The sequence below is a fragment of the Spea bombifrons genome, chromosome 13, assembly GCF_027358695.1.
Source record: "Spea bombifrons isolate aSpeBom1 chromosome 13, aSpeBom1.2.pri, whole genome shotgun sequence".
In the NCBI taxonomy this organism is placed as follows: Eukaryota; Metazoa; Chordata; class Amphibia; order Anura; family Pelobatidae; genus Spea; species Spea bombifrons.
In genome coordinates, this window is record NC_071099.1 from 1,691,137 (window position 1) to 1,710,585 (window position 19,449).

The 19,449-nt window shown below is 37.9% G+C and overlaps 1 protein-coding gene across 1 annotated transcript; it reads right to left on the reverse strand.

Annotated features, from left to right (window-relative positions):
- Nucleotides 1–1,065: 1,065 nt before the first annotated feature.
- Nucleotides 1,066–8,125, reverse strand: LOC128471913 (protein-glutamine gamma-glutamyltransferase E-like). The gene is made up of 5 exons (XM_053453911.1): nt 8,017–8,125; nt 5,005–5,307; nt 4,429–4,589; nt 2,908–3,041; nt 1,066–1,526 (listed from the first exon to the last, which is right to left on the reverse strand). Exons 2-5 carry the CDS (start codon nt 5,255–5,257, stop codon nt 1,373–1,375), a joined length of 702 nt encoding a protein of 233 aa, XP_053309886.1. The 5' UTR covers nt 5,258–5,307; nt 8,017–8,125; the 3' UTR covers nt 1,066–1,372.
- Nucleotides 8,126–19,449: the final 11,324 nt, after the last annotated feature.

Consider the following 19,449-nt stretch of genomic DNA (forward strand, 5'->3'; position numbering starts at 1 on the left):
TTCCACACTGCTGTGTCCCTTTTAGTGTTTTTTATTTGATAATTTACAATAAGAATTATTCAAAGGGGTTATTCAATAAGAAGTGAAGCAGGCCCATGAGATGATTGTCCCCACAAGTTATAATTTAGGGTTATTTAGTGCACTTGAAAGTTTCTTAAATGACTGGAATCTAAGACAACTGAAAATGGTGTTTGACAAACATCGTATTCCGAACTCCAACTCTGGGGGTAAAATACAGGGCTTGTTCTTACAAAAACCCCAGCTTTATGTCCACAAATCAATCACCTGTACCAGAAGTAGGAGATAAGTGACTTGGGATGATCAGTGTCATGACCTCTAACAAAATTACATTCCAGGAAAAGTCTGAGATTCAAACTAGGGGACCACTGGTCACATTCAGCCTAATGAGTGAAGTGATCCTCATTGTGACCCAAAACACATTGATCTTGTACAGGGTACCACATATGTTTAAATATACATTGACCATTCCTGTCCAGCCCTGGCACTCATACAAATGAGCATAAATAAATGAATGCCTGGTGGGTTGGTGCCTCATAATGCCTTCCACCGTTAATACTGCTAAGAGTTTTGGAGGGGTTTGTTTTCAGGCGCTATAATAATATCTTACAAATTATTAATACTGCTAAGGTTGCTGATATAATAAGTTGGATATGCGGTGGCACGCTGCATTTCTGTATCTTGCAAAGGTTGAAGCAAAAATGTGATATATGGCCATGTGTATTCAGCTGGTGGGCACTCATCTGTGATGTATTGGCTGGTGGCCAGTCTTGGTGGAAGTTTAACCTTTTTCGTAGATACCATGTGTAGCTTTATGTTAAATTAAAAAACAAAAACTTCCAAAATCGGAGCAACCTATAAGGTTGCCTCCCCACCCCAAATAATTCTCCTTTTCGGTCAGTTAAAGACAGCTATAGCTATAAGGGGTATGATAAGACAAGAATTGACAGACTAAGACAAACCGATACGCTTGCTCTCTCGACCTAATGTATCGGTTTGTCTGAGTCTGTCAATTCTTGTCTTGTCATACCCTGCACAAACTGTTGGCGCTATACAAATAAAAGATAATAATAATAATAATAGTTCTGTAAGAAATTGGCAACGAGTTGGCCTAATACTGGAACTCAGTGAATAGACCACTAAATGAAAATACAGAAAACAAGCATTTATAGTGAAAACAATAGTTCAAGCTGACATCCCGATGCCAAGAAAAAAAATGTTGTACAGTAAATCCACTATTTTGGCAGAGTACAGAAAAGCTTACTTTTTGGGCATGTCCAAAAATTCTCTTTCTATAAATGTATTGCAACCAGCTGCAATGAAAGAGAAATTGTGAGCAATGGTTACAACGAAACTACTCGGCTTCCAGTACTTCAACTTCGGTGTAACCCTTAACGTTCATGAACTTGTTACACGTTAGATCAACAAGTAGATGTCTGGTGCCTGATTTGTATGGAGTTATAGTTATGGGGATCGTGATGGTCTCCTTTGGCTTTGCGCAGTTGGCCCTAAAACCAGAAGACAAAAAAATATATATATTTATCAGAATCATTACCACTTGCAGTTTATTTTCATGAATATTACAGAGCATATTTTAAAATTTTGTATGCATTGCAGAGACGAACACCGACACTGCCCCCTACGGGCGGTAAAAGCATTCACACTAACGTGTTTTCTGTGCTATGCTTATCTAAATAGGCTGACTTAGGGGTAACTGTAGAGCCAGGGCTCTCCCTCTGCCCTCACTGTACTGATTGCCAGGATGTGATGTCACTTCCTGTCGCACAGTATCAGGAGAACTGTGTAAAGAAGCTTCCAGAACGCATCGTGCAGCAATAATAGTGATGAAAGATATTCATTCCCAAAGCCTTGAGCTGCTCCTTCCTGGTTAAACTGGGATTTGCTGAAGGTAATTGCCCGGTATATGTCTTAAGAAATTGCTGTGAGAAAGAATTTCTGAGGTAATTATATAGAAATAAAGATAAGAAGTCTCTGATTACCGCTGTGTTTTAGGCACCACTTTTAATGGACTATATATATATATATATATATATATATATATATATATATATATATATATATACACATATATATACATATATTATATAATATACTAGAGATACCCAAGTAAAGTATATGTAAGTGTTAATGTTGCTATATCAGCCATTTTGTTTCCAGGATATAGGTAACCAAGGTTTTGCCCGCCCCCCCCCCCGTAATTTCTGGATATATCGATGTACTATAATTAGCCAGAATGTTTTGTCTATTTACATGTTTTAACATTTCATTACAAATAGCTAATGTAGGAACCCTAAGTGTGTATATATATATATATATATATATATAAAGTCCAATGTATACAATTGCACACCAACCTTAATTTATCTGCCCAGTGCCAGGTAGCTGCAGCAGTAATGCATATAAACTGGGAAACATGGGACTTGTTTTAAATGGTTTCACGAAACTCGTTTTTTCTGGTAAACGTTTCAGTCATTTTATTTATAGACTTTCATCAAGACATCATATATATACATGTATGTGTATACATGTGAGGAGAGTATACATGTGTGAGGTAGAGTGTATATGTGCGGGTATTAGGGTTGCCATATTGGTCATTTCAAACCAGTAACTGATTCCCGTCTGTGAGCTCATACATCCTACATCCTGTAGGGGGCAGCACTTTGCATTCTCTCGCCAGCAACATGTGAAATAAATATGTTCCCTCAAAACAGAGAAAAGGCCAGTATCCTAGTATGGGTAAGTAAATTCCATGAAAACGACTTCATCTGGATTTTTGGATCCGATTAGAAAAGGCACGTTTTTTGTTCTCATGAATTGCATCAACACAACAAACTTAAGCTTTATTCCGAAAGCTCTATAAAATCTTACTTGGCTGTAATAGGATCTTTGATTAACCCGCTGCCTTCTGCGGTCACTACTATGTCGGTCAGCTCTGCATTAAGCGGATTTTTGAAGACCACCTCTGCAGTAACAGGCTTGTTTACGTAGGCCTTTCCTTTAACCTGCAGAAATGACAAGAATGTTAGAACCTGTACTAAAGTCTTGATGCACATCAGTGCAGAGATTTAACATAGGAGTGGCATTTACTAAGAGTAAAAGTTAAAGTAGTAAAAGTAGTTAAAGTTAAAACTGTAAATGCAAATTTATAGCAGACCTTAAGCCACAACTGGGTTCAGAGGTGGAAACCAATGGAAGAAATATAAATGGAAACAATGGGTTTACTAATATGCACTTAAGCTGCTTACTCAAACATGTAAACAAAAAAACCCACAGATTTAACATGCAATATTCAAAACCATTTCTAGTGATTTGGTCATCAAGTAAGATTTAGATCCCAGGTAGGACTAGTATCACATTCCTTTAAAAAAACTTTACTCTGAACACAGGGCCGGAATGTCGGAATGTATATACCAGAGCAAAGCATACAAAGAACTGGGTAGGTCCACATTAGAAAACATCTCACAAATTGAACAAAACAAGACCCATCTTATGTGCTTCTTACTCATAGGCCTATTATCATGCTTATGAGTAAGCACATTCTCCACTTTGTGAGGACTTGCATGAAATAAAATTGCATGATTTCACTTAATCCCCTGTGCGATGATATTGACAAAATGTTCTACTAAGTTGAAAGGTGCCGGCGATGTAAAGGCTGCCCTGCTTTCTGGAGCTCTTCTTCAGTCTTAAGGAATTTTCACTTGCCTTAGCCTGCTGCAAATACCCATGTAAAAGGTTGTGCCATAGACAAGTGGCTAGTATACCCAATGAGAAAGCCGATCCTAATAGCTTCTGTGTGGTCTAGCAGAAGAGCACGTACTACATGCTATGTCATTATGTTGTACACTTGCAGAACCTAGAGGTTTATTTCATCTATAATATGCACTGATAGTGTATATAGGCTCATTCTTTCTGCAAATGCCTAACCTTACACTGATCTATGTCGACATTACCACATATTCTTTGAGATCTTTCTTGGTAAGTAATTTAAATTAGTGCACAGAGAAGATCCTGTTTTTTTTCTAGCTGCACAGATGGAACACAAGTTGAGATTGTTATTAAATGTTGAGAAGGGTGAAAGCTGGAGGTTAGTTAGTGGAGGTTAGTTAGTGAGTTCCAGGGGCAGCATGAGTGAAGTCTTGTAAGCGCAAGAATGAAGAGAAGATAAGCAAGGAGAAAAACCTTAGCCCACGGGAACAACCTGGAGATCGAGTAGAAGAGTATTTTGCTATCAAGGCAGAAATGTATAGGGGGCAGTATTATGGAGGGCATTGAAAGTCACCAGAAGTACTTTGAATTTCTTTTTGCGGTACAAGGGAGCCAATGGAGGGCTTCAAAGAGTGGGAAAGCAAGTAAAAAACCCATGATGTCAAATACAGATTTAAACACTACCTTTATTTCAAATGTTGGATTATCCAATACTATGCTGGTTTGGACAATCACAGTCTCGTTTGTTTGTTCACAGGAACATGCAGCAGTCACTTCTATCATGTTATCTGCTGTCAGACGATCTTCATACTGGGTGTACGTTATCCTAATTGGAATCCCCTTCACTAGACAGAGGATAAAGGGTGCATTAGAGCAATAGAAAGGTCATTGATACTGAAGTTAAGTTATATCATACAAGATGAAAAAGTCCTACAGAATTCTGAAGCTGGGCATCCATGTAAATAATACATTATTGTTGAGCTTCGTAGAAAAGTAACTTGTTGGGGATGGGAGGAACCTATTAGAATGGAGCAAGGTATCCTAGGTGTTTTTTGTTGAATAAGAAATGCAGGCTGTCTTCTGCATACCTCCTTACATTTCATTTAGGTGGTGTGTTTAGAGGTGTGACCAGGGGGACTTTATAACAACTTTTAAGCACCTGTTGTGACCATTATCGCAATCAATGCGTCCTTAATAATCAAGCTGTTTTTGTTAAAAAAAAAAAAAAAAAAAAAAAAACCAACAAAACATTTCAATTACCTTCATTGCATTTAAGATGATCTTTTCTGCATTCATTTAAGATCTCATACATCTCCTTCTTAGTGTATAGGATTGAGTAAGCTCTGATTTTAGTAGTGATATCCTTTGAGTCATTTGCTGGGTTTGTAATCAATAGAATAAGATTCACATCTTTACCAACAGCCCGTGTGCCAACCAGTTTAAATGCCCCTGATATATTTGTCTCGCTGCTGAGGGGAATGCAGACTTGGGAAACAGGCGTCACTTCAGACATAATTACGACAATATCAATAACACCTTGAAGAGATGATTTTAAAGGGTAACCTGTAGGAGAAACACAAAGAAATTAAGTGACACAGACTCGTTCGAGACAGCGAGTGTAATACACTGAAACATTCAGGTTTGAATCATGACTGGACAAGGGCCTACCTGGCAGCCCCCCTTTTACCTCCTCCCATAGCCACAATAACAGACTTACACCAAATGTAATTTTAACAATTGAGTTTATTTCTTTCTTTCTTAACAATGTAAATAAAAGTCAGATATAGATTATTTTGTCCACGGTGCAATCCAACTGCACCGTGACACTAACACAATTAAACTGTCAAGGGTCAAGTACCATTAACCCTTCGTAAACTTCACTCCAATGTGTTGTGCGCTTAACGAACGCCCCCTTTTAACAATTAACCAACCAACATCAAACTAAAAAAGTAACCAGTGTACCGCCAATGAATAACACCAGCTGGCATAGGCGTGGAAACCGTATCCCCGCTGTGACTGACGGCGTCCCTTGCCCGTCAGCCCGTGGCACCAATTGGAATCTCAAGGGCCTCTAGCCCAAGGAGTGTCTTGTACTTAAACCCGAAAGCTTGTGCACCACGAGCCAACCACCCCTAAAGGTGAGTTGCTCTAGCACCATGCCAGCATAAAACCTCCAAGAAAAGAAACAAACAACAAAAAGGCGAGGGTGGGAGGGAATATTTTCTGACAATAGCACAGTTCAAGAATAAGGCACGACCCTGTAGAGAGCTCAATTTATAGTCCATATTATGGGGGGTGTCACCAGGGGCTGCTGACCAACCCCGAGTGACCCCCTAATCAGAGATTTACATACAGCTGGACTGATTAGTATAGCTAACGATAAGGGCAAAAAGTGAGGGGAGGAGAGGAAGGGCAGCCCAGGTCCCCCCAGTCATGGGCCCCTGCGTCAATTTCTATCGCTCCGGGGCTGTGCTTTTATTTTATTTTTTTTCACATTAACTGATAACCATACTACTCAAATAAGGCAATAAGAATGTAGAAAAGTAGTCACATGACATCACAAATATACCTCCCTCAATGAGTGCTGACAAATATTAAACATTTCATTGGTTGCTATGGTGACTGTAGCACCATGTGCATCAGTACTGTGCTTTATATTTAAGCACAAGCTATTATTTTTGTTTTTGTTGATTATTAATTATATTTGTGTGGACTGCATATCATTTCTGGGTTCAGGTCAGCCTACTGCTTGTCACTGCAGGTTCTTCTTGCACCAACTCTTTAAGGAAGTTAGGATGAGCAGATGTCCTGCTTAGTTCGTCTTCTATGCCTAGTTGATATCTATTCCCAGTAACGCACTAAAGTCTAAATGTAACTTTGGTTTTAGAAAATAATCTTGTGTTGCTTTAAAGCCCAAAAGATGCAAGTTACCGTAAGACTATTCATTTGTGTGGGTAGGTAGGGCTTAATGCTTTATAAAAATATCCAGATTCTGACCTGACGGGAAAGACAGAGCTGTGACAACTCTGGTCAAATGATACAACTTCAAGTTTTAAGTATTCTTTAAAACAATGTGGTTGTCTTAATGTAGGTCCTCTCATCTCCACAGTTTCAGCACAAGTTTTCTTAGTTCCACCTTTGTTCTGATGGGTAGGTATCTTTAGGTGTTGCCAAGAGTGATGGTCCATTGTGCTTTTAATTCAGGTTATTCTTGTAGTCTTTTTTACTTTTTAACATGCATAGGTTTTTTAGGGGGATTTTTGCAGGAAATTATATGGTATCACGTATAATTATAATATATACCCTCCCTATCTATCAAATGTGCAAGTACATACTCTCACACAAATAAAACACTTAAAGAAATACAACTGTTACAATATGTATTGTAGCATGGGATTGCCTTAAAATGTAAGAATTTCACAACTTTGTTTCTGATCTATACTGTTTAACTACAAACAATGTTATTTTTAAATAGAAAATAGTAAATGTACACATTTTATAATCATTATATCGGTAACCAAAAAGAATTTCTGTAAATGAAAGGCGTCTGTTTATATGATTCTTATATAAACAAAACAGTATCTGTCATCGATAAAGAATCTCCTTGGTGATGAAATATTGAGTTTGACAGGTATGTCCGACTGAGATAGAAACATACCTGCTCATAGAAGAAATTATTACTTATGAACTTTAACAGTGAAAAGTCATCAACACATATAGGTCCGGTTGTGCAGTGACTGTAACTGGTATTTTACCAGCAGAACAGTTAAAAAATTGCTGTTCAAACTCTTTTACAGTGGAATGCAGCTTCATCCTTAGTATGGTTTACAGATATTGTTTCACATAATATTTGCAGGGGACACTTAATTGTCACGTGACACAACAGTAGGGACTTGTTCTGGTGCTGATATGCAAGAACATGTTTTTATATCCCCAAATATAAGTTGTATTCCAGGCATGTTCAAACCTATTCTTAGCGCATCTCATGAATTGTCTCATAAATAACATTAATGTGAAACATTGTAATGAGTATTTCTCAAATTAAGGGCATAATTCAAAATAAAGGTTGATAATACCATCAGATAAGCAATATTAAATGCAATGTGCGTAGAGTATGGTAACATGGATGTAAATCCTTGGGAAAGAGGCTACTGGCACAGGGAGGCAAACAGAGACAATAGCAAAAAATCTAGGACAGTTAGCTGGTAAACAAAAATGGTCACAAAAATAGATGCTTCAGTCTGCAAGTGATCGCTGCCCAGTGAAACTTACCCTTTTCCACATCAGCTTCTTGGAGACAGGGTTAAGATTCCTCTGTGGGAGCTTCTCTTCTGCCGTCTCCTGTGATCAGTGACACGTTACTAATCAGGATCCAGAGCTAGGCATCTTTCATCAACACAAAACACACCCTGTTTTACCGGAAACTCTAGTACACATTTCATTTAAAAATAATTTGATGATCCCTGAATTTGAATCCCTCCCATGCCAAGAGCTTTTCAACAATGTAAACGCAAACTTAAAACAGCACCGCAACATAACCCTTGTTCACAACAGTGTAAGGCGTCTCTTTAAATTTCACAGAAGATACTCCACAAGTGGTCTGGGAACGATTAATATTTTTCCATAGCTGCTAGGGAAGCCAGTTCCAATGAGTATTTAGATGGTTTTAAATGTTAAAGTAGGTTAAATGCTATTTTAAAGGGATGTTACATGAGTGTTTGTTAGAAATTCTCCTAAATACAGCAGAGTCTTTGTGACTTGGTGCATTATCCTGCTGGAAGAAGCCATCAGAAGATGGGTACACTGTGGTCATAAAGGAATGGACATAGTCAGCAACAATACTGTCGCGTTTAAACAACACTCAATTGGTACTAAGGGGCCCAAAAAGTAACAAGAAAATGTCCCCCACACATTACAAAACCACCAGCAGCCTGGACCATTGATACAAGGCAAGATGGATCCATGCTTTAATGTTGTTTACGCCAAAGTCTGACCCTGCAGCTGGAATCAAGACTTATCAAATGAGGCAACGTTCTTCCAGTCTTCCATTTTCCAATGTTGGTGATCCTGTGCGATTTGTAGCCCAAGTTTCCCGTTCTTATCTGACAGGAGTGGCGCCCGGTGTGGTCTTCTGCTGTTTTAGCCCATCTGCTTCAAGGTTTGATGTCTTGTCAGAAATGGTATTCTGCATATCTTGATCATCTCGACCCAGTCTGTCCATTTTCCTCTCACCTCTGACATTAACAAGGCATTTTCATCCACACAACTGCCGCTCACTGGATATGTTCTCTTTTTCGGACTATGCACTGTAAACCCTAGAGATGGTTGTGCGTGAAAATCCCAGTAGATCAGCAATTTCTGAAATACTCAGCCCGTCTGGCACCAACAACCACCATGCCACGTTCAAAGTCACTTAATTCCTCTTTCTTCCCCATTCTGATGCTTGGTTTTCTTGACCACGTCTACATGCCAAAATGCATTGAGTTGCTGCCATGTCATTGTGTTAACAAGCAATTGAACAGGTGTACCTGATAAAGTGGCCAGCGAGTGTAAGTATTTAATAATACAATAAAACATTAAATAATAATTCAATCAGAGTGGGTTGGACATATTTTACCTCACCATATGAGCTTGAGTTAAAGAATGCTACAAATCGCTCGTTCGCCAGAAATCTATCTGGCACCAGTAATGACTCAAGAGGGTATTGTTCCCGATTTTTTACAAAGTCATTGTTAAAACCAATATGTTACATAAGACATGAAACTGACCTTTTAGCAAAGGGAGGGATAGATTCCTATTAGTATGATGATTTATATGTAAAGTTCCAAATGATTACAATGTACAGTATAATATCAGAATTCTGCAATCTAGGTGTTATTCACAATGCATGTGATAGCAGAGAGGTCCCTTTAAATTTACATGTTGTCCCATTTGCAAATGTGTGGAGAGATTCCACAGGATCCCGCCATATGTGTTTGCCCCTTCCCCAAATCCCAGCTAAATGTCGAGCAGAAGATCTGTTTGGCCGAACCCATCCCCCATCACGTGTTATACTCGCATTCAGTGAGCTCCAGTTCTGATTTGGCGAATGCTGCAGGCTGTTCTGAATCCCATGCACATGTGTGAAAAGTGCTAATATTGATATCAATTTGAGCGCTTTCCTGCCATTCATTTGCTGCTTCATGCACCCAATCATTGGCAAGAATATTATGACCACTAAGAAGGAGAGGGGCTTCTCGTTTTAACTAGCTTTAAGTACGGTTACCAGAAAACTCTGGAAGGGGTTGGGTGCATTGGCGATACACTTGAATTTAACTTGTGTCAGATCCAAGCATCTACCAGTTTTGAAGTTTCTGAAGTTTCAGTTTTCACTGACTTCAATGACTTTAATGAAGATGCCAACCAAGAAAAATTAACTTGAGCTGCTTGGATTGGGTGTGCATTGACCTGTCCAGTACAGTACGTGGCCAGTACAGAGACTTCATGTATATGACAAAATGGTGCTCGAGGCCTTGCAGTAACAAGATATAAACGAGCGGACTACATTATTATTATTTATTATTATGATTTATATCTCACCAACAATTTACAGAATACATATAGTCAAAACTAAAATTGACAGGCATTAGGTAAAGAGGGCCCTGCTCGGAAGCTTATACTCTAGAGCATGAGCCAAATGCCTCTTACTAGCTGCCAGATTTCATTCTATTTTGACATAAATACAACTATAATCTAAAGAAACTAAAGATAATTTAGAATTGTTTCGAGCCCTGTCACTACACTGATCTCATATACAGTATATTTACATCCTGTGTGTCCAAAGGGCAAGGCTCATTTCTGAATGAATATGATCCTGATGTATTAATAAGAAAGTCCTGTTCTCTGACTACCTAGAAGTGCCCATTCGTGGTGCTTTCTCTGCACTCACATCACCTCTGATGGATTACTAACACTCAGTGAATCACATATACACTTTGTTTTTCTTTCTGGTATGAATTGTACCTTTGTCTTCTTGGGAACACCTATTTGACACAGCTCCGAGCAACATGGAAAGATAAAAACAAAGCAGAATGAGTCACAATGTAACATCAGCGCCTATTTTTTTTTAATCAATTCATTATTTTATATTTCTCTATTTATTCAATAATAATATGTCCGAACCTGTGAACAAGAGCATTGCTGCATTGCTTTTATATCTGTGATATTTGCAGTAGCAAAATTGGTTGATACCTTTTTATTTTGCCTATGAAATAACAGTATTAATGCTAATTAATAGTGTGTGCTTTTTTTTTTATTAGTTAAGGGTGAGGGCCAAAGAAATATTCCACTCAGGTACCACTAACCCTAGGCTCACTCATATATATATATATATACTCCTGAGCTTGTGTATATATGACATTGGATCCAATTTTCAATACATATTCTTAGAGAATTGTTAGTGCCACAAAACATACGTATACTCAATAGATGGATATGTACAGTATATATATATATATATATATGCCTTCTCAGATTTCAAGATATTTGCATTAAGAGATCTGCACTTATATTGCTCTTCTGTTGAGAAGATGGCATATCCCATCAAAAAGATGGATCAAAAGTACGTACATCTGAGGTCCTGAAAGCTTGTGTCACTTCACATATCTTTCTACATTAGCCCATTATAAGGTATATACCTTGACTAAAGATTCCATTTTCTTTGTAGCTATATTTTCTTACTCTCAGGAATAAATTGTATCAACTTCGTGCAAAGGATATGTTCTTGTAAAATTGCGAATGAATCATAGCAACACACGATCAACTACACTTGACTCTCATTAATTTCATGGCTGTATTATATATATATAAATGGATAATTGAAGGAAAACAATTCCCTCGTCCTTCCCAACTGAAATCATTGTCCATAAAACTTTGCACGACACATCAAACCTATAATAATATTCATACAGTACACCGTGATCTGCATATGGACTGCTTATAGTGTTTTTACTGGATAGCTATTTGAAGTAGAGCCCTATAAAAAGTATTACAATTTACAATTGTGATATGCATAGAATGTGTAGAAACTCTTCCATTGAACTGATGTACTGTCATTTGCATCTTCTTTCGAGACATCCATTTTTTAAACATCCCTTTGTATAATCTTCCTTTATTACATTCCCCACATGTTCAAAATGGTAACCAAGTTAATTCCAAGGGCATGGCAATTCTCATTCTTGCACTTACACTATTTGAAAAACCAGATACACGCTCTGGTTTTACAATAGAAATGTTTCATATGATCATCACTAACACCAACTAATCTTGTTTTATGATATTTAAAAAGCATATATTGTTTTTTATTATCACGATTATTTACTAGGAATTACCTAGCACTTGGCATCAGCCAAACAATGTAAGTGTGACCACACGTTTATACTCGCTCTGTGTGAGTTTATCCAGATGGCGGCTGCATACTGCAGCACCTAATCTGCCACCGGAGTGTATAGACCACTGCCAGTCCGTGGCCCACTGGGCATTTGCCTGCTATGCGGGATGGCATGTTCTGACCTGTTTAGTGGTCAGCTTTCTAAGCTTTCAGTGTGACCCCCTGTACACTTATTATTTTTATATTCAATGATGCTGGGTATGGAACATCCTGGTTGGCATGGGGCAGGGTGGATAACTAAAAACATTTGTTTTCATACCTAGGATGGAGATCCCAGCTGTGATGTAATTATGATGGAATGAAGGGTTAAAAAATATATGGCAAGGGACGTTCATGGTTTTATGTGTCGTTGAAAGAGCATGGCTCGCCAATGCTCATTTGGAGTTTATTTTCCTAAAGATGGGTCATTGATATAGACGTGACCTCCAACTGAGAGTTGCCATTGTGATCTTTGGCATATGTAAATTAAACTGTACATCATGTAAATTATATGCTTTCATATTATACATATGTGATAAGATTAAGTATGAATGACAAGTTGTTAATTAGTGTTCATGAATGACTTGGTTATGAATAAGACAGTTCATCAGAGCTGCACATTGGATGTTTATATTACATACTATGTTGTTTTGTCCTTGGTTTTTGATGACTGTATTCCATCTTGTTTCTGTGAGACTAAAAAAATTCAATGTGAATTTTACCAGAATTCACATTGATTAAGTAGTAAGTATTGCAACTGTTATCTATCTTGGGTAGCCCTCTATAAGATACAACTAACTTTGGGTTGAGCATGTGGCATCAAAATACTATCCACAGTGGTACCAATGCTTTTCAATTAGAAATTCTTAATTCTGACTAATGTATTTGAAAACAATATTTTAATTAAGGTATCAAGTTTTCTGTATGAAATTCCACTTGTCTCATTAGATATTGATGTTGTTTTTATTCGTTGGATAGCCCTCTGTATGAAACAAATGATTTGGGGTTGGGACAAACTGAATTTTCCATAAAAAGATACCACCTTAAGGCTTATGCGTTTCCAACGAAAGGTGCAGAATAATCAGGGTAAATTCTATTGAAATTCACATTGATTGTTATTAGTGTGATGTATTTTTTTTTTTCACTGTATTTAGAGAAAAAGAAACTTTTCCATAGGAATGAAACACAGGAAATGGTAGAGAGAGGCTATAACTGTAGCTGCAGTGGCATAAAAGTTCCGTCATTTTCATGTCCTACACAGCATGATTGTGACATCAAAGTCACGCAGGAAGATGAGGGAAACACTTGCTGCCATATCTGTGCAGATGAGAGTTGGAAAAAACCCCCACACATACATCACAAGGGCCAATTAGATACTTTAAAAGTATTACCGTATTTGTAAGTGTTTTGTCTTTATGTTTTGCTTCAAACCGGCTAATCCCTTAATCTAGCACTGTGCACAGTGAGAGTGTGAGCTGATATGGAGACGGTGTCTGCAAGATAAGACGGAGTGGGGAAGGGAGGGGGAGTAGTGTGTGCGTGTGTGTGTATGTAAACTGTATTGTTAGAATCAGAGTATATGTCAGAGTCAGTGTTTGTGCATAGTATTAGAGTTCGTGTGAATATTTTATGTATGTATATTTATGTATGTGTGTGTGTTTGTATAGCGCCCCTGTGAGTTATTACTATAATTTATTGTTTTATATAGCGCCATCATATTCTGTAGCGCTGTACAATGGGTAGACAGGACATAACAAGTAGTATATACCATAACAATTTGACTTACAGAAGAACAGGTGAGGAGAACCCTGCTTAAAGGAGTTTACAGACTAGAGGGAGTTTCAGGCTCAACAGGGACTTGAGTACTCTGTCTGTCTGTCTGTCTGTCTCTCTCTATGTCTCCCTCTCTCCCTCTTTCAATATACACTCACTGGCCACTATTCAATTGCTTGTTAACACAAATAGCTAATCAGCCAATCACATGATACCAACTCAATGCATTAAGGCATGTAGACATGGTCAAGACAACTTGCTGAAGTTCAAACCTAGCATCTGAAAGGGGATTTAAGTGAGTTTGAACGTGGCATGGTTGTTGGTGCCAGACAGGCTGGTCTGAGTATTTCAGAAACTGCTGATCTACTGGGATTTTCACACGCAACCATCTGTAGGGTTTACAGAGAATGGTCCGAAAAAGAGAAAATATCCAGTGTGTGGCAGTTGGGTGGAGACTGGGCCGACTTGTTCGAGATGACAGAAACGCAACAATAACCACTCCTTACAACCAAGGATTGCACAACACGTCAATCCTTGAAGCAGATGGGCTACAGCAGCAGAAGACCACACCGTGTGCCGCTCTTGTCCGCTAAGAACAGGAAACTGAGGCTATAATTCGTACAGCCTCACCAAAATTGGACAATGGGAGACTGGAAGAACGTTGCCTGGTCTGATGAGTCTTGATTCCAGCTGCAACATTCAGATGGCTGGGTCAGACTTTGGCGTAAACAACATGAAAGCATGGATCCATCCTGCCTTGTATCAACGGTTCAGGCTGGTGGTGGTGATGTAATGGTGTGGGGACATGGCACACCTTGGGCCCCTTAGTACCAATTGAGCATCGTTTTAACGCGACAGTCTACCTGAGTATTGTTGCTGACCATGTCCATCCCTTTATGACCACAGTGTACCCATGTGCACATGTCACAAAGCTCACATCATTCCCATCTGGTTTCTTGAACATGACAATGAGTTCACTGTACTCCAATGGCCTCCACAATTACCAGATCTCAATCCAATAGAGTACCTTTGGGATGTGGTGGGCGATTCGCATCATGGATGTGCAGCCAGCAAATCTGTGGCAACTGCATGATGCCATCATGTCCATATCAAATAAAATGAAGGCAGTTCTGAAGGCAAAAGGAGGTCCAACCGGGTACTAGCAAGGTGTACCTAATAAGGTGGCCAGTGAGAGTGTATATGTCAGTGTGTATGTCAGCATATCATGTTAGAGTGTGCGTATTCATGCATGGTTTTAGCAATCATGTGCATGAATGTATGGAGTTTTTTTTATGAATATGGCAATATATAATAAAATGAATGGTGGTTGGTTAAGTCTGGCAAGGTAGCTTCATGGAGTGATCCACAGAAGTGTAATAAACAAACCTAATACCTAATTTCTGGTGTGGAGTCTCTTTTCTATGCTGGCATTAAACTGCCTATGTTCTACAGACAGTTTCTCAGTCTCTAATACTTTTACCCAACAGGGGGTCTCTAATTGCTACAATATTTAAATTCTGGCTATAAGAATAACTCATTTTAAGGTCTATTTTCATAATCCAAAAAATAATATTGAAGATACATGAAAGAAAAACTCAGTTATTGCTAGTACTTTGTTTGAATTATTTTGAGAAACTCTTATTTAGAGATACTGTTTCCTGTTCCAGTAGCTGCATTGCATTGAGGACATCCCTGTTTACAAGGAATCCTTCTAATTTTTAAGAAACATAAGTGGAGAAGAACAAGTAATTTGCCGACACATCGCAAACGCATAAAAAGAAATAATAGTCTAAGAGTGATCAACAGAGAATGAGAGGTTTCAGTGAGCAGTGCTTCACCAAAATACATGGTGGCTTGGTTGGTTGAAGAATCCTGGATAACCTTGTTTACTGCATTATAGTAGGTATTATGATTATCAGAGGACGAGTAAGGCAAATATATATGTAAAATGATTTATAGGACCTCGGGTGTGTAAATCCAAACAAATATAAAGAGGGATAATAGTTAGTGCCAGCTTTGGGGATGCAAGAGATGGATTGCACCCAACTCTTATTTCTTTATCATGGTTCCCATCACAGTATACCATCTTGATTGTTGAGTTTGTACAGATCTGACTTTATTTAACATCAAACAAATCTCACACTATAATGCCCAATAATAAAAATGTATGTATAAAAAAAAACACAATTAAAAATTATCTGCAGCTATGTTGTTATAATTACCAGGTCAACCATGCCAAAATATGACAACACCTGCTGTACATTCCTGCTATATTAAGCATAGTAACAGCTGATGTTCATGAATGAATAGCTTTTATTTTAATAAGAGGTACGTAAGTCATATCCTTTCCATTTTGTGGGACCAGTCAAGCAGGTTTAACATGTCCTTCACATGGACAGCAAGTTATTTTATAGAGTGGATGCATTTGTTGTCCTTCGATATTACTCAGTAATGTAGCCTTGTGGCTTAAAGGCACTGTTCTTCCTAGATGTTTTTTTCAACTGCCCTATACTTAAATTATTATGTACTACTAATATATATATGTTACGTAAATGTATTTCTATTTTTTAAAAATGTACTGTTTTTCTGTAGTTTCTTGTTCAGTGTGTTAAAAATTTAGTAACATGTAAAAATAATCCCCCACTGCTGTCACCATCAGGGGAACCTTCCAGTTCCAACAAAATGTCAAAAAAGTAAAAAAAAATATATAAAAAGGTTTATTTTTATGAGCAGGTCCTAAAATTAGTTCTATATCTTCACAAAAATAAAAAGAGTTAAAATACTGGAATGTTAAATGCCCATGGGGTGTCTAGTTTTTAAAAATGTATGATTTGATGGGGTAGATGAAATTGGCCGGGTTCAAAGATCCCAAAAATACCACATGGGCACAGACTGACCAGATGTCCAAATTACAAAAAAAAATGCACACCTCGCAAAGGTGGCCTTTTACCTCCCAAATAACCCGACAAACCCATGCATGGGTGATATAACTGTACTCAAGAGATGTTGCTGAACATATATCGGTGTGTTGTTTGACAAGGGCATATTCCAGGAGCAGTAAATTTATACCCGAAGTACAATGTGTGTAAAAAAAAAACACCACTATTTTTGACAAAGGCTTCTGGTAAAATAAGTCCATTGAAAAGGTTACACTACCAGAATTTGAAATACCCTGGGGTGTGTAGTTTTTAAACATATATGGTTTGATAGGGTTAAGTTGAAATAACCTGCTTTAAAGATGTCCCTAATAGGACATAGGGGCAGAATGACCATATTTGAATATTTTTTTGAAATAGCAATGTGCTCCTTGTAGTTATTGCCCTAAAACTTGCAAAAAGCCAAAACCAAAAAACATTGGGTATTACTAAACTCAGTACAAATAGTAGAATCTATTTAGCATTTTTCATTAGCTTTGTAGATGAGCAAATACTTTTTTCAAGTAAAAGTCAGAAAAACTTGCTTTTTTTCTCAAAATATTATCAAAATAATGAAGAAAAACAATATAAGAAAATTACAGCTAACCACGAGCACTGTGGAAATGTTAAAACAGCTTTTGTCCCGAAGGGTACAAAAAATTAAATCAGCCATTGTTACGAAGGGGTTAAATGAGATCTGGAAGATCAATTAAAGTATCCACCCTGAAGAGGAAAACATATGAAGATATTTTTAGTGCCTCGAGCAATACCATTAAGGATAAACATGAACCAAAAATTGGATATTTTTATCTATTTGTTATTTTGTGAGTTTTTCCCATTCATTAATAATTTTGATATTGTGAGTTTACAGTTACAATTCTGAATATTGTAGTTGTCTTTTCAGGTGCTCCTCTAGATCTTAATATACAATGTGTCAGAGAGAGATTCCTCATCGAGAGCAGAAGGCTGAAGAGGGTCCTGCACGCCTATACTCTTTAGAACGTGGTCAATCAGTCTTGGGGCCTTATCAGGATGATGTTTTTCCTTTCATCTCCATTACCTTGGGAAGGTAGGAGACACAAGCAGTCGCTGTGTACTTAATTTTTACTTTCATACTTTAATCCCCAACAGTCTGATTCCATGACAAATTATGCTTGGTGCTGATGAGTAATAAATATTACATGTTTAATGTTTTATTACAAGTTATTACTGTATGTGAGAACTCTATTTTTTTTCTTGGAGGCTCAACCTCAATGAAGTGTTTCTGCCAGTATAACCATTTAGCAGTTTTTAATATTTAAACTGAATTAAATATCCCATGAAAACTTTCAAGCATACAGTACAATCCTACAGCAAAATACAAACTGTATACATTCTCACCTCTGGGGCAAGTTGAGTGAAGGTCCCAGTTATTCCTGTAGCCTTTGTATACCCGATGATGTTTTCTGCAACAAGTCTGAAGTCCGTTATCTTCAAATGTCTCCCAGTGTCAAATATTATATTTGCAGGCTTCAGGTTCCTAAAACATATAGATCAATACAGCATTGCTGGTATTAAGGGAATAAGTTAAGATATTTAGAAAATGACTAAAAATTTAAACAGGTCACTGAACGGAGAGAATAGATGTAAACAGTGACAAGAGAGAGAACAATGAGAGAACATAGATCACACAGATAGAATGAGGTTTACCCTTAAACACAGGGCTTTGCAGGTGAGTTTGGAGAAGACTTTGAGCACACAGAATAATTTGGTTTTATCGATCTCACACTCTCGCATACTGGTCACTGGAAGTTCAACATGGCACCTCATGGTCTTGCCCACCGTGCTGCAGCTCAGTTTCAGGGTATTGGCAATCTTCTTATAGCCCAGGCCATGTTTATGTAGAGCAAAAATTATTTTTTTCAGATCCTCAGAGAGTTCTTTGCCATGAGGTGCCATGTTGAACTTCCAGTGACCAGTATGAGAGAGTGTGAGCACAATAACACCAAATTTAACACACCTGCTCCCCATTCACCCCTGAGACCTTATAACACTAACGAGTCACGTGACACTGGGGAGGGGAAATGGCTAATTGGGCCCAATGTGGACATTTCTGCTTAGGGGTGTACTCACTTTTGTTGACAAGGTTTATACATTAATGACTGTGTGTTGAGTTATTTTGAGGGGACAGCAAATGTACACTGTTATACAGGCTGTACAGTCATTATTTAACATTGTAGCAGAGTGTCATTTCTTCAGTGTTGTCACATGAAAAGTGAGGGGTGTACTTACTTTTGTGAGATACTGTATATATACATATATAGTGTATATGTATGGTTTTATAATTGCCCTCCCATACGTTGGTCCCTGTCCCCCCATGTGCCCTCCTAAATATGAAAGCTGGAGACGCCACTGGCTGGATGTGTCTGCCTGCCTAGGCCTAGTGCCTTACTGATGCTGTCTGATACATTCTTCATAAGTGTCCCTGGTAAAAGGGGTCATATGTCTGCATTGTGTATAAATCTGTATGCGAATGTGATTGTCCTAATTATTTATCATGATTTCACCAAACATATTGCACTGTTTTAGGTAATTTCTCAGGCCCTCTTCAACATTCATAATATAAAAAGT